Below are 16,658 nucleotides of genomic sequence, written 5' to 3'. Positions count from 1 at the left end.
TACTTTTATTTTGTTTGGCTTTGTTTTATAGTCCAGGTTGACCTGGAACTCATTTTGTAGCCCCAGGCTAGCCTTGAACTCAAGGTGTTCTTGAGTCTCACTCTCCACTGGGATTAAAGGCATTAGCCAGCACCCCCCAGCTATTTACTTACCTTTTGTTTTGGTGTGTTTGTATATATGTGAGTATATGTATTATGAATGCACACATGTATGCAGATGTGCATGTTCCCTATACACATATGCAGAAGCTAGAGTAGAACATGGGGAGTCCTCCTCTGTCATCTTCCATGTTGTTTACTGAACCCAGAGCCACCATTTTTTGGTCAGAATGGCTGACCAGTGAGCCTGAGCAATTTTCCTATCCCTGCCCCCTCTATGGGACTGCCCTGCTTTTTATTCGAGTGTTGGAGACCAAATTAAGGCCCTCTCTGGCCCTCATGCTTATGTAGCAAGCACTCTTGCACTCTGAGCCATCTCATTAAAGCATTTTTCATAATAACAAAAATATGGAAACAACCTAAGTATAATATTTTTTGGACTAGTTCAATACCTTTATCAATTAAAAAATATTTGGCATTGGGCTGGAGAGATGACTTAGTGGTTAAGCACTTGCCTGTGAAGCCTAAGGACCCTGGCTTGAGGCTCGGTTCCCCAGGTCCCACGTTAGCCAGATGCACAAGGGGGCACACGTGTCTGGAGTTCGTTTGCAGTGGCTGGAAGCCCTGGCACACACATTCTTTCTCCCTCCCTCTATCTGTCTTTCTCACTGTGTCTATCGCTCTCAAATATATAAATAAATAATGAATAAAAATTTTTTTTCAATATTTGGCATATATAAGAAATACTCAAGGGCTGGAGAGATGGCATAGCAGTTAAGTGCTTGCCTGTGAAGCCTAAGGACCCCGGTTCAAGGCTTGATTTCCCAGTACCCACATAAACTAGATGCACAATGTGGCACATACATCTGGAGTTCATTTGCAGTGGTTGGAAGCCCTGGTACACCCATTCTCTCTCTCTTTCTCTCTCTCTCTCTCACTCTTTCTTACTCTCAAATAAACAATAAAAATAAAATTAAAAAGAGAAATACTTAAAACAGATTTCATTTCTATTAAATAGGAGTGAAGATAACATTTATTTTTGTTTTATTATTTATTTATTTGCGAGAAAGAGAGAGAATGGGTGCACAACAGCCTTCAGCTACTGCAAACAAACTCCAGATGCATGTGCCCCTTGTGCATCTGGTTTATGTGGGTCCTGGAGTATCGAACCGGGGTCCTTTGGCATTGCAGGCATATGCCTTAAGTGCTAAGCCATCTCTTCAGTCCAGTAACATTTATTTTTAAAGAGAAAGGGGAGAAAGCAAGAAAAAGAATTACAGAAAAACTAAGATGTTGGGTTGGGAGGTGAGTGGAAGGAACTACACATACAGAAAAGGAGGAGGTAAAGAAGAACAACTGGGAAAGCTAGTTCTGAAATGTTATTAATCTGTTTTCCTCACATTCCTTGCATCTGTAGATCATGGAATAATTAAATTATCCCCTGAAATAGCAACACAGGTCATTTTCTTATAGGCTGTAAATGCAGGCAAATGGTTATGACAAAATGTAAAACATGCCAGGCGTGGTGGTGCACACCTTTAATCTCAGCACTCAGGAGGCAAAGGTAGGATGATTGCTGTGAGTTCAAGGCCACTCTGAGACTACATAGCAAATTAAAGGACAGCCTGGGCTACAGTGGGACCCTACCTCAAAAAACCAATTAAAATAAAATAAAATAAAATATCCTTTTAAAAAATGTAAAACATAACTATACTCACAGTGGTATCACAAGTCAAGACATTCTGATGCTCAAACAAGACTAGGAGATAAAGACATAGAACAGTGCATTCAGAGAGATCTTTTGGTGGTCAACATGCATGTGATTATTTTCTCTATTCTTTATTTTATGTGTGTATGTGTGTGTACATGCACATGTGTGGCAGTATGTATAGACTATTTATTTTTATTTATTTATTTGACAGAGAAAGAAAGAGAGAGAGAAAGAGAATGGGCACGCCAGGGCCTCCAGCCACTGTAAACGAACTCCAGAAGCATGCGCCCTATTTTGCATCTGGCTAATGTGGGTCCTGAAGATTTGAACTGAGGTCCTTTGGCTTTGCAGGCTAATGCCTTAATTGCTAAGCCATCCCTCCAGCCCTGTATAGACTATTTAATCAGTACTTATCTATTGACTCACTCTGTAAACTTGGATGAGTTCCACCAAGATCAGGACATCTTGGCAACTGCTCACAGACCCCTGAAGAGCCTATCCACTTTTCTGAGTTGTAACTCAAAAAGCCAAAGTTTTCCTTCATCCCCCACTACTCTGTCTCTTCTTTGGATGCTAGCCAACATCTAAGCATGATTGCCCTGACACATGACTCACTTGACTCTTCTACCTTTTTCTCAATAAGTCCCCTTTCCCTTAAAAAAAAAAAAAAAAAAAAAGGTTGGGGGGGAGAAAAAGGTTAAAGAAAAGAATAGGGCTTTTATTTTTTTTCAGAAATAAACAGAAAGGTTGGAGGAGGGGTTTGAGTTATAGATTCAGTCTATTTAAAGCCTAAAGACCAAGAACAGTTTTACAATTTCCAATTTGGACTCACTTCTTGTTGTCGTTGTTTTTGGCTTTACAAGGTGTAGAGTCTCACTCTAGCCCAGACTGATATGGCACTCTTTGTGTAGTCCCAGGCTGGTCACCACCTCAACAACAATTCTCCTATCTCTGCCTCCCAAGTTCTGGGATTACAGACCCTTCCTATCATGACTGGTGACTCTTAATTTTTATCTCATATTTAGTTATCCTGCTAACAATACAGACCATTTTATTCAAAAGTTCATCATTAAGCATATTCTAAATTCCTTCCACAAAGTTATTTCTGCATAAAGAGCAGTAACTACCTTTAAAAATGGCTAAGATAAAAAAATGGCTCAGGTAATTATTAAATTCACTTGCCTTCCTTTTTCTTCTCTAATTATAGGATTTGGAGTTTTTACTGAACAAGTTGATGAAGCTATCAAAAATGGATCTCAGTGGAAATCCTGTTTGTCTTAAACCAAAATACAGGGACAGACTGATACTGGGGTCCAAGTCACTAGGTACATGCTTTACATTCATGTAGTTTTCATAGAGAAAAGCACCTGCTCAGATTTTTAGTTAATTTATCAGCTAGATTTCAGGGGTATGGTATCTTGTTCTAGAAAGTGGTCAACTTAAAATTTGGTATTTTGGCCAGGTGTGGTCCACACACTCCTTTAATTCCAAAACTTGGGAGGCAGAGGTAGGAAGATCACTGTGAGTTAGAGGCCACCCTGAGACTATATAGTGAATTCCAGGTCAGTCTGGGCTAGAATAACACCGTGCCTCGAAAAAAAAAAATATATGCAGAAAAAAATGTTTTTTAAATGATAGTCTTGGGCTAGAGAGATGGCTTAGTGGTTAAGGCACTTGCCTGCAAAGCCAAAGGACCTAGATTTGATTCCCCAGGACCCATGTAAGCCAGATGCACAAGATGGTACATATCTGGAGTTTGTTTGCAGTGGCTGGATGCCCTGGAGCACATATTCTCTCTCTCTCTTTCTCTTTCCCTTCATCTGAGTCTGTTTCTCTCAAATAATAAATAAAAATAAAGTATTTTTAAATGATAGTCTTTTTGGTAAATGGACTCATAACTCACTCATTTGTATGACACAGAATGTAATATAGATAATATAAAATGTCATATAAGATAGGCATTGTTCAATATTTTATAGGATATCCATATACAATAAATTATATAGTGTATAGAAAATTGTGTTTAAAGAAATAGTAACATGCATATTATATTTCATAAAGAGTAAACTACAAAGAAATAACATTACATCAATAGAGGGTTCTGCTTTATGTAATGTGTACATGTATACTCAAAATTACAAAGAAAACAAAAAATTACTAAAAATATTCTAAAGTATAATCAGTGATTTTCAATGATTATTTTTCACTATGGAATAAGGCAATTTAAATTTTTTTAATTTTTGTTATTTCTAAAAATAACAAAAATATTTATGCAGTTGATAAAATTCAATTTAAAATTCTTTTGGTTATTTATTTTTATTTATTTTTTTGAGAGTTACAGAGAGAGAAAGAGGAAGATAGAAAGAGAATGGGCACACCACGGCCTCCAGCCACTGCAAATGAACTCCAGATGCATGCACCTCCTTGTGCATCTGGCTTACGTGGGTCCTAGGGAATCAAGCCTCGAACTGGGGGCCTTAGGCTTCACAGACAAGCGTTTAACCATTAAGCCACCTCTCCAGCCCCTAAAATTCTTTTTTTAATATTTGTTTTTGTTTATTTATTTGAGAGAGGGGAAGAGACAGAGAGAGAGAGGGAGAATGGGTGTGCCAAGGCTTCCAGCCATCGCAAACAAACTCCAGATGCATGCCCCATCTTGTGCATCTGGCTTACATGGGTAGGGAATCGAACTAAGATCCTTTGGCTTTGCAAGCAAGCATCTTAACCACTAAGCCATCTCTCCAGCCCTAAAATTCTTTTTTAAATTTGAATTTATTATTTTTTTGACAACTTCCATAATTGTATACAATAACCCATAGCAATTCCCTCTCTCCCCCAACTTTTCCCTTTGCAACTCCACTCTCTTATCATACCCCTTCCTCCTCTCAATCAATCTCTCTTTTATTTTGATGTCATCATCTTTTCCTCCTATTATGATGGTCTTGTGTAGGGAGTATCAGGCACTGTGAACTCATGGATATCTAGGCCATTTTGTATCTGGAGGAGCACATTTTAAGGAGTCCTATCTTTTTTTTTTTTTTTTTGGCTCTTACATTCTTTTATTTTTATTTTTTTTATTAACAACTTCCATGATTATAAACAATATCCCATGGTAATGCCCTTCCTTCCCCCACTTTCCCCTTTGAAACTCTATTCTCCATTATACCCCCTCCTCCTCTTAATCAGTATCTTTTATTTTGATGTCATCATCTTTTCCTCCTATTATGATGGACTTGTCCAGGTAGTGTCAGGCACTGTGATGTCATGGATATCCAGGTCATTTTGTCTCTGAGGAGCACGTTGTAAGGAGTCTTACCCTTCCTTTGGCACTTACATTCTCTCTGCCACCTCTTCCACAATGGACCCTGAACCTTGGAAGGTGTGATAGAGATATCACAGTGCTGAGCACTCCTGTCACTCCTTTCTAGCACCATGATGCCTTCTGAGTCATCAGTCCCAAGATCACTGCCATCTGGAAAGAGAGTTTTCTATCAAAAGTGAGAGTAGCATTAATATATAGGTATGAACATTAAGAGAAGTGCTTACTGGGCAGTTTGATGAGCATAGTATATACATTTAGCTAGACAGCAGCAGACGTTATAACCCTAGGTCTCATGACTACCCCTGTTTTAAGTTTTCATTATCAGGGATGTATTCCCTCCCATGGAGCAGGCCTCCAGTCCAATTAGAGGGCAGTTGGTTTCTACCATGACAGATGTGCCCCTATTGCACCCGTTGGCTCATTTGGCCTACCTGGCCAAATATAAGGTTTGCAGTGTCCACTGTTGAGTATCTTCACTGGTGATTTCTCTCTCTCCCATTGAACTGCATGTAGAATGGCTTCTTCCAGCTTTCTGTCAGCTGGTCTACATGGAGGAGGTTATCAGCTCAGTTCCAGCAGAATTTTTCAGTGGCCTTGCAGCCCAAGTATGTGGAGTCTTCAGCAATAGGGTCTTACCATCTATTCTGGGTTGGAAACCAAGGGCCTCCACAATGGCCTGTAATGTTTTGGGGTATGTCAGTGACCTTCCTGGTTAGAAATTCACAGAAAGATATCCCATCCCTGCACTGAAAATTTTCTAGTAACAATCTACAGCTCCTGAGTGTTCCATTGTCCAAAAAAGTAGGTTTCCATATGACTTATTTATATAGATTTTGATTAGCCCTCCCTCCAACTTTCCTTTACTCATTCTCTTCCCCTGACCTCACTTAGGCCTTTTCACCCTCATTAATCTGTTCTTCCACTTACATATATATAATGCCATCCTATTAAGTTCCCCTCCCTCCCCTTATATTCCATTTGTATGCCCATTCTAGATTACTGGAATCTGCTACTGAGTTTTATAATAGCTCACATAGAAGTTCAGTCATTTGTAGCTATGTGACCCACATATGAGATAGAGCATGTGACATTTGGCTTTCTGGGCCTTATAATCCTTTCCAAATCTATCCATCTTCCTGTAAATTTCATACTTTCATTTTTCTTTACTGATGAGTAGAACTCCATTGTATAAATGTGCCACATCTTCATTATCCACTCATCAGTTGAGGGACATCTAGGTGGTTCCATTTCCCAGCTATTGTGAATTGAGTGGCAATAAACTTGGTTGAGTAAGTATCTCTAAGGTAGTGACATGAGTCCTTAGAATATATGCCTAAGAGTGCTATAGCTGTCTCAGGAACCTCCACACTGATTTCCATAATGGATGGACCAGATTGTATTCCCACCAACAATGTAGAAGGGTCCCTCTTTTACATCCTCGCCAGCATTTATTGTCATTTGTTCATATGATGGTAGCCATTCTGACAGGAGTGAGATGGAATCTCAAAGAGTTTTAATCTGCATTTCCCTGATGGCTAGGAATGTAAAACATTTTTTTAGATGCTTGTAAGCCATCTGTATTTCTTTTTTTGAGAACTTTCTATTTAGTTCCATAGCCCATTTTTCAATTGGGTTGTTGATTTCTTATTATTTAGCTTTTTGGAAAAAAGCTTATTATTTTATTATTCTTACTATTTAGCTTTTCTTTGTATATTGTAGATATTAATCCTCTGTCAGATGTATAGCTGGCAAAGATTTTCTCTCATTGTGTATATTGCCTCTTTGCTCTATTCACAGTGTCCTTTGCTATACAAAAAGCTTTGTAATTTCATGAAGTCCCAGTGGTAGATCCGTGGTTTTATTTCCTGAGCAAGCAACTGGAGTTATATTCAGAAAGTCTTTGCCAAGACCAATATGTTGAAGAGTTTCCTACTTTTTCCTCTAGCAGTTTCAGAGTTTCAGGTCTGATATTAAGGTCTTTGATCCATTTGGACTTAATTATTTTGCATGAAGAGAGATAAGGATCTATTTTCATGCCTGGCTATAAATAAGGCATTTTATTTAAAAATTTATGTCAGCCTGTGATTGGTTATGTGTCCTAAACCAGAAGTGTGTATTTTATTTATGTATTCATATGCTTATATTGTATTTTGCTCTATTCTGTTTTTTCAAGATAGGGTCTCATTCTAGCTCAGGCTGACCTGGATCTCACTCTGTAGTCCCAGGCTGGCCATGGAACTCACAACAATCCTCCTACCTCTCTCTGCCTCCCAAGTGCTGGGATTAAAGGTATATGGAAGTATGCCCAGCCCCATATACTGTATTTTAACATATATTCTTCTCCAGAATTTCTTGATGGAAAAGAAATTAAAAACATGGAAAGACAATTCTTGATGAATTGGAAAGCATGTAAAGATGCCAAGAAGGTCAGCAAGAAGAGGAGCAGCAGCAAAAGTGAGGATGCCTACAACACCTACCTAAGTAAGCTCCCCGGCGCTCATTAGCCCACCACTACCTAGCAAAGGGCATAGTCCAGCCAACAAGTCAGCCAAGAAATAAGGGAGGTTGTTTTTAGATTTTTTTGTGTTGACTTATTTGTTAATAAAGATAAACACAATTGTTAGGAAATTTTGCCCATTTTGAAACTGTTAATCATTATGAACAAAGCCTTTTTTTTTTTTTTTTTTTTTTTTGAGGTAGGGTTTCACTCTAGTCCAGGCTGACCTGGAATTCACTATGTAGTCTCAGGGTGGCCTCAAACACACGGCAGTTCTCCTACCTCTGCCTCCCCAGTGCTGGGATTAAAGTCCTGTGCACCATGCCCAGCCTTAAGTCTATTTTGGTTTGAATCAGATATGACTATGTCAGTCATATAAATATAGTCATGAGAGTGGAGATGTGTATTTTTATTCCAGCAAAAGTGCATAATATCAATGATATAACTGGTTAAACAGTAAGCCACATAAATTGTTAAACACAAGTCATTAGTATGCTAAGCAACATTGCAAAAAATTTAAAAATGCATGGGGCTAGATAGATGGCTCAGCTATTAAAGATGCTTGCTTGAAAGCCTGATAGCCTGGGTTTGATTCCCCAGTATCCACATAAAAGTCAGATGCACAAGTGGGTTATGTGTTTGGAGTTCATGTGCAGTGGCAGAGGCCCTGTGCTCATATTCATTCTCTCTATGCCTTTTTTTTTCTCTCTCTCTCTCTCAAATAAATAAATAAATAAAATATCTTTGCATTTTTCATTAGGAGGGCTCAGTGGATAAGGCACTTGCCTGCAAAGCCTAAGCACCCAGGTATGATTCCTCTGTACCCATGTAAAGCCAGATGTACAAAGTGGTGTATATGTCTGGAGTTTGTTTATAGTAGCTAGAGGCCTTGGCATACCCATTCTCTCTCTCTCTCTCTCTCTCTCTCTCTCTCTCTTTTTCTCTCTCTCTCTCTCCCTCCCTCCTTCTACCTTTTTTTCTCCTTCTCTCTCTCAAATAGATAAATAAAATATATAAAGTTCTGGGTTCTACCACTAATACAAAAACATAAAAAAAGAAAAAAAATTCATTAGGAAAAAAAACTAAAATGTGCCAGGCATGAGGACTCACGCTTGTAATAAATTTGAAAACAGCTTGGACTACACAGTGAGACCCTGCCTGAAAACAAACAAAAAGTGAATGAATAAATAAACAAAAATGCAACTCAATAACATCTGACCTGCACTTTATGTAACAAAGGATACACCAACCTCCTTTGCGAATGTAACTAAATATGTAAGTTATCTTTACCATATTAAGGAAGCTCCTAGAATTGACACCCCAGATGCTGTAGTGCACAACATTAGAATGAGCTCTTTCATATTTTTTGTAAATATTTGTATTTATTTCTTTGCAAGGAGAGAGAGAGAATAAGTACACTAGGGGGTTGGAGAGATGGCTTAGCGGTTAAGGTATGTGTCTGCGAAGCCTAAGGACCCTAGTTTGATTCCCCAGGTTCCACATAAAACCAGATGCACATGGTAGCACATGCGTCAGGAGTTGCTAGAGGCCCTGAAGTGCCCATTCTCTCTCTCCTCTCCTCTTCTTTCCTCTCCTCTCTCTGTCTCAAATAAATAAATAAAAATAAAGTGTCTAATAAAAAAGAATAGGTACACTAGGGCCTTTTACCAGTGCAGATGAACTCCAGATGTATGCATCACTTTGTGCATTTGCTTTATGTGGGAACTGGGGACTCAAATCAAGGCCAACAGGCTTTGCAAGCAAGTGTCTGCAGCCCACTATGATAGTCTTTAAATTTTAATGATCTTATTCTACACATAACTTCTCTTGGCAATTTTGGATGATGAACATTAGAGGAAGGCAGAGTCTCACTCTAGCTCAGGCTGACCTGGAATTCACTATTCACTAGTCTCAAGGTAGCTTCCAACTCTTGGCATTTACTACCTCTGCCTCTCAAGTGCTGGGATTAAAGGTATGTGCCACCATGCCTGGCTTAACGTAAATATTTTTAATACTTTATTTAAGAGAAAGATAGTCACAAAGAGAGAAAAGAGAGAGAGAGGGAAAGAGAGAGAGGACAGGCACACCATCCTGCCACTGTAAAGCTGCAAAGAACTCCAGATGCATATGTACCACTTTGTGCATCTGGGTTTATATGGGTACTGGAGCATCAAACCCAGGCTATCAGTTTTTGCAAGGAAATGCCTTTATACCACTGAGCTATATCTCCAGCCCTCAAATAAATAATATTTACCAGTAAAAAAAAAAAAACTAAAAGAGGAACAATCTCATAAATTTAAAATGAATATTCAAAAATATTTCTATTATTTTATTTTATTTTTTGGTTTTTCAAGGTAGGATTTCACTCTAGCCCAGGTTGATCTGGAATTCAGTATGTAGTCACAGGGTGGCCTCGATCTCACAGCGATTCTTCATCCCTTGCCTCCCAAGTGCTGGGATTAAAGACATGCGCCACCACAACTGGCTTTCAAATAGATTCTTAAATATATCATGTAATTTACTATATTGAAAAATGGTTGGACCCTAAAATAATTAAATGAAAATAAAATTTTCAGAAGGCTAATGACCTGCAGCAGAAAATAAGTTGTGGATCCCTTGCTTCCACTCAGTGTACATCTTCCATCCCCAAACAGAGGGTACAGAGCTGAGTTTATCAGGCTTAAAATCAGTGACACTCCTGGAGACATGTTTATAATGTACAATAATTTTATCCTTATGTTTGTGGCCAATTACTATACGTTCTTTAACACAAAGGATTTTGTATTACTATTGTACAAATTAAAATCTAGAAGATATATTATGTATTTGTACAACCTATATTTTTCCTTTTAAATCTTTAGGAGAGCACATCTGAGCATTTTAACTTCAATTTTTTTTAAATTTTTTTGAGAGAGAGATAGAAAGAGGGAGAGAGAGAGAGAGAAAGAATGGGTGTGCCAGGGTCTTAACCCACCATAAATGAACTCCAGACACATGCACCATCTGTGTATCTGGCTTATGTGGGTCCTGGCAAATGCCTTAACTGCTAAACAATCTCTCCAGCCCAAATCTGAGCATTTTAAAGGTACCTCTGTATAACCAACTATATTTTTTTTGTGAATAGAAATTCTTGAGAAAGCAGTAATTTTATTTAGTATTTATTATTACAGTGCTGGGAATCTAACTGAGGGCCTCATGTTTGCTAGGCAAGCACTCTACCACTGAGCCATATACTGAGCTCTGGAAGATAGCAATCTGTGTACATCTTAATCTTGTTTTAAATTTTTTTTTTTTTTTTGAACTAGGGTTACACTATAGCCTAGACTAGCCTGGAACTCACTCTGTAGTCCCAGGCTAGCCTCAAACTCAAAACAATCCTCCTCCCTCTGCCTCTGGAGTGCTGGGATTAAAGGTGTGGCCTCCATGCCTGGCCTGTTTTAAACTTTTATTGGAGGTTTGCATATATATAAGACAACATGCCATAATCATAATCCCCTCCCACCACCCTCACTTTTCCTCCTTTCAAGTCCCCCTTCCACTGAATACATCTTAATCTTTTACATATTTTAATAATTTTATATTTTGGTAGCCTTGTGAATTTGGAGTTATATACTGGGGATCATAGTAAACTTATATGAATTATAACCTTTGAATTCAAGAACATTACAATTCTTTCCAGGGGTGGAACACAGGCCTTTACAGGAGGCAGAACTAGGAGGATTTCTGTGAGTGCAAGGCCAGCCTGAGACTACATAGTGAATTCCAAGTCAGCCTGGGCTAGAGCAAAACAAAATAAAACAAAGAACATTACAATTTTTAAAATTACCCTAAATATAGCCATATAACTCATGACTGGAAATATTATCAAGTACTTAATAAAATCCAAAATATATGCAAATAAATACATCCTTTAGTGTTTGGTTTCATAGCACTTGTATGGAAAATTAATGAATTCATTTAATAATTATTTGCTATGGCATTCAGGATGTAGCATTCTGGGTGAGACCCTAGTTTTAATTACTAGCACTGAAAAAAAATTGTTAAGTACCTTGCATATGCCTAACACTACTTAAGACATTATGGGTTTGTTGCAGTCCGGTTCGCATTGCTGGTAGAAATCACCCAACCAAGAGCTGCTTCTGGGAAAAAGAGATTTATTTTGGCTTACAGGCTCGAGGGGAAGCTCCACGATGGCAGGGAAAAATGATGGCATGAGCAGAGGGTGGACATCACCCCCTGGCCAACATAAGGTGGACTACAGCAACAGGAGGGTGTGCCAAACACTGGCATGGGGAAATTGGCTATAAAGACCATAAGCCCGCCCCCAACAATACACTCCCTCCAGGAGGCATTAATTCCCAAATCTCCATCAGCTGGGAACCTAGCATTCAGAACACCTAAGTTTATGGGGGACACCTGAATCAAACCACCACATTCCGCCCCTGGCCCCCATAAACTGATATCCATACATGATGTAAAATACAATGCTTTCAGTCTGACTTTTTAAAAGTCCCCATAGTTTTAATCAATCTCAATGATGTTCATATATCCCCATAGTTCAAGATCTTTTAACTGAGCCATAATACCAAAATATAACCTCAAAAAACCCAGAATGGCACAGAATATTCACACTGTAATAGATGGCATTGGGCATAGCAAAGAAACATTCAACCAATACAAGATTTAAAACAACCAGGGCAAACATCAAACTCTGTAGCTTCAAGTCCAGCAACTCAAACCAGTGACAAATCTTCAAGTCCGATAATTCTAACCAGCAACAAGTCTCTGGCATTTCAATTCCGCCCCTCCAGCTAGGCTACTCACATTCCTGGGAAACTTCACCGGGGCCGGCAGCTCCTCGGTAGCCATCTCATGGTCCCGGCATCTCCACTGGGTCTCCACTGCAAGCCACGGTTCATCTTCATGGCCCCATGGGGTCTCTATGCAGGCAACCAGCAAACCTGCTTCACACTGCCCATGGCCATTTCCAAAACACAAGACCGTGTTGCAAACTCAATGACCCTCTTTCCAGCATTTCTTATACTCCACGATACCAGGTAGGGTGCCAATTTGTTAATCCAGGGGGGATTAAAGCAGACTTTGAAGAACAGGACTCCTTGAGCACTCAGGCTCCTTCTAAAGAATCTACATTCTTCTTGTTGCCCCAGCGCAGGTCAGCTAGCCCAGTCTCAAAGGTTGTAATCTCTTAGTTGCAGCTGAACGGGCAGCAGTTCACCCAAAGATTTTCCTTTCTGTGCCATATTCCTCTGCTCATACCAGTTCATTTCTACGCAAAGCAACCCTGCACAACTTCTCAGGACACAGGCATTACAGCAAGCTTTTCATACAAACTGCTAGCCCAGTCCAGGCAAAGCTCTCACCCTCATAAGCCAAACCTCACAGTCCATAGTTCTTACTGCCTTCAGGTCTTTCAGCTCTGAACAGGATAGACCATCAAGCTGTACTTACAGCACTGCAAAGCATCTCTTAGGCCAAGGTTTCAACTCCTTCCACATTCCTCTTGAAAATTAGCTCCAAAAGGCCGAAGCCACATAGTCAGGTGTCTAGCAGCAATCCCACTCCTCGGTACCACTTTACTGTTGCAGTCCGGTTCGCATTGCTGTTAGAAATCACCCAACCAAGAGTAGCTTCTGGGAAAAAGAGATTTATTTTGGCTCACAGGCTCGAGGGGAAGCTCCACGATGGCAGGGAAAAACGATGGCATGAGCAGAGGGTGGACATCACCCCCTGGCCAACGTAAGGTGGAACACAGCAACAGGAGGGTGTGCCAAACACTGGCATGGGGAAATTGGCTATAAAGACCATAAGCCCGCCCCCAACAATACACTCCCTCCAGGAGGCATTAATTTCCAAATCTCCATCAGCTGGGAACCTTGCATTCAGAACACCTAAATTTATGGGGGACACCTGAATCAAACCACCACAGGGTTAAAGATAAAAGAGAGCTGCAGAGATGGCTTAGCAGTTAAACGCTGGCCTATGAAGCCTAAAGACCCTGGTTCAAGGCTCGATTCCTCAGGACCCACGTTAGCCAGATGCACAAGGGGGCGCACGCGTATGGAGTTCGTTTGCAGTGGCTGGAGGCCCTGGCGCTCCCATTCTCTCCCTCTCTCTCTCTCTTTCTCTCTCTGTCTGTCACTCTCAAATAAATAAAAATCAAAAAAACAAGATAAATGAGGCAGTTCAGACTCAAAATATCACTCCTGAAAAACAGATAAATGATGTGGGATGTTGGTTACCAAATAAAGGCAGAAGCATATCCCCAGAACCATATGTAGCTAATCTATTACCTTAAACTAATTAAAAAAATCTCAGAATAAGGCTAGGCATGGTGGCATATGCCTTTAATTCCAGTATTCAGAAGGCAAAAGTAGGAGGGGATCACTGTGAGTTCAAGGCCACCCTAACACTACATAGTGAATTCCAGGTTAGGCTGGGTTACAGCAAGACCCTACCTGAAAAAACAAACCAAAAACTCAGAACAGCAAAATTTAGTCATTTTTTAATATTAACATTAGCATGGCCACTTTGTTTATACAAATAGACCATGAACTTTCATGTATGTAGGTTTTATGCATAAAAGTCTGATATTTTAGCTTGGATATTAAATTTATTATTGACTTTGTGAATCTATTTTTATTTAATTCATTTCATAATATATAATTTAAGATAATCTAATACTATCATATGTCATTTTGATAATGTAGTTATTAGTTTCAAAGCAAGATGCTTTTCTTTGTATGCTGCAGGTAACTTTGAAGCAGTGCCTCAAATAGTTCCTGTTTATTACCCACAGGTGGGTAAGCCAAAACTAGTCTTTTTCTCTGATGTACAGAGATATCTTGCAAATGGAAATGCATCTTCAGAACACTCCCAAGAAGATAACACTAAAATTATTGAAGACGTGAGGTATGTTTTTTTCAAATATTTTTGTGATTTAATTAATTAATTAATTAATTAATTAATTAATTAATTTATTTATTTATTTATTGAGGTAGCATCTCACTCTAGTCCAGACTGACCTGGAATTCACTATGTAGCCTCAGGGTAGCCTCAAATTTATGGCGATTCTCCTACCTCTGCCTCCAAGTACTGGGATTAAAGACGTGTTCCACCACGCCTGGCTTGTGTGATTTTTAGGAGAATGAGACAGCCATACTGTCAGCAGTGCAGATGAAGAGAGATCCTCCTAGTTCCCTGTTCTCAGTCCTTACACACACACACACACACACACACACACACACACACACACACACACACATACATATATATATATATCATGCACTGGAGGTCCCTGTCTGTCATTCTAGTAATGAAGTTGCATTGGTGGGGTTGGCTCAGGAAGAACTGGGATTATACTAGATGACACTCACTGAGGTAAATGTAGGGCAAGCGACTCAGGAAAGCCCCAGAGGATGTAGAACTAAAGATGCCTGAATGATCAAGCATCATATCAAAGGAACCCAAGGACCCACTTGATGGTGAGTCCCTGTAAGGATGTAGAAGGGAAGTAAAGTTGTGACTGAGGTAGGGGCACATGGTTGCAGAAAGGAGGAAGAGCCGAGAGGAATAGGTAGGCTACTTTTTCTCTTCTCCAAGCCAAAGCTTCTTTCTTACCTGTTGTCTCTCTGAAAGAGACATTAAAAGTGTCATTAGGTCAGAAAGGGGCTTATGATATAAAAACAGTTTAAGAATTACTATTCTAAACCTTGAGTCTATACATAATTTAACTCTATATAAATCATCTCTAGTTCTCCTAATGAAAAAATTGCCTTGGATTTAAAGATGATTTCCAGATGATGTGCTGCATACCTTTAATACTAGCATTTAGGAGGCAGAGGTAGGAGGATTGCTATGAGTTCAAGGCCAGACTGGGACTACAGAGTGAGTTCCTGGTCAGCCTGGGCTAGAGTGAGCTCCTACCTTGAAAAAACAAAAAATAAAAAGAGATGACATCATTTCTGTATTAAGATACACCATTCCAGAAAATAACTTCATTCATTTATTTATTTACCTTTTGGTTTTTTGAGGTAGAGTTTCACTGTAGCCCAGGATGGCCTGGAATTAGTCCCAGGGTAGCCTTGAATTCACAATGATCCTCCTACCTCTGCCTCCTGAGGGCTGGGATTAAAAGTGTACGCCACCAAGCCCAGCAATAACTTCAGTTGTTAAAAAACACTTTCCATATGCCAGGCAATACAATTCAGTTGACAGACAGACATGAAGACACGTACCTATATAGTCCCAACACTTTGGGAGGCAGAGGCAAGAAGATCAGAATTCTAAGGTTAGCCTCAGCAACAGATCTTATAGCCAGCTGAGCTATAAGAAACCCTGTCTCAGGGCTGGAGAGATAGCTTGGCGGTTAAGGTACTTGCCCGCAAAGCTAAAGGACCCAGGTTCGATTCGCCAGGACCCATGTTAGCCAGATGCACAAGGGGCGCATGTGTCTGGAATTTGTTTGCAGTACCTGGAGGCACTGGTGCACCCATTCTCTCTCTCTCTCTCTCTCTCTCTCACTCTCTCTCCTCTTTCTCTGTCAAATAAATAAAAATTAAAATATTTTTAAAAAAAAAGAAACCCTGTCTCAAGAAACAAAAAATTTCATAGGATACAATCCCAATCTCAAGTATCTTTTGCAACAAGTTAGGTGGACAGTCCAATGTGACAACCACTGTATAATGTTAGGAGTGCTATGAACATCATAATCTAGATCATATATGCTATAGGGAAACATATATTTAATCAGAGCCTGTGGATGCACTTTGGAATGGTTTCATTTTCCCAGAACCACCCAATAAAGATCAGGTGGGTCTGGCATGTGATGCTTTTCTCAGGGTCTGATCTGCTGTCTTAGCCTCTCTTTCTGAGCACACAAGGAGAACCCCTGAGAATAACACTATCTCCCTTCCCCAGTCCTGCTCTCCAACAGCAGCTCAGGATTGCAGACTCCAGCTCTGTAAGTGTGGAAAATGCTACTGCTTGGGAAAGAAGAAATACTACAAAGAG

The 16,658-nt window shown here is 39.7% G+C and overlaps 1 protein-coding gene across 3 annotated transcripts in view; it reads left to right on the top strand.

Moving 5' to 3' along the window:
* The window catches only part of Ppp1r42 (protein phosphatase 1 regulatory subunit 42), a 52,086-nt gene that overhangs the window by 26,360 nt on the left and 9,068 nt on the right, over positions 1-16,658 (top strand). For all 3 annotated transcript variants that reach the window (XM_045143881.1, XM_045143880.1, XM_045143879.1), the window contains 3 exons: positions 3,017-3,134; positions 7,478-7,612; positions 14,399-14,558. In XM_045143881.1, coding sequence (XP_044999816.1) covers positions 3,017-3,134; positions 7,478-7,612; positions 14,399-14,558 — 413 coding nt within the window. The remainder of the gene's footprint in view (positions 1-3,016; positions 3,135-7,477; positions 7,613-14,398; positions 14,559-16,658) is intronic.

Source organism: Jaculus jaculus, chromosome 2 (assembly GCF_020740685.1).
Source record: "Jaculus jaculus isolate mJacJac1 chromosome 2, mJacJac1.mat.Y.cur, whole genome shotgun sequence".
In the NCBI taxonomy this organism is placed as follows: domain Eukaryota; kingdom Metazoa; phylum Chordata; class Mammalia; order Rodentia; family Dipodidae; genus Jaculus; species Jaculus jaculus.
Note: the sequence above shows the minus strand (reverse complement) of the source record. Positions and strands in the feature narration are given on the sequence as shown.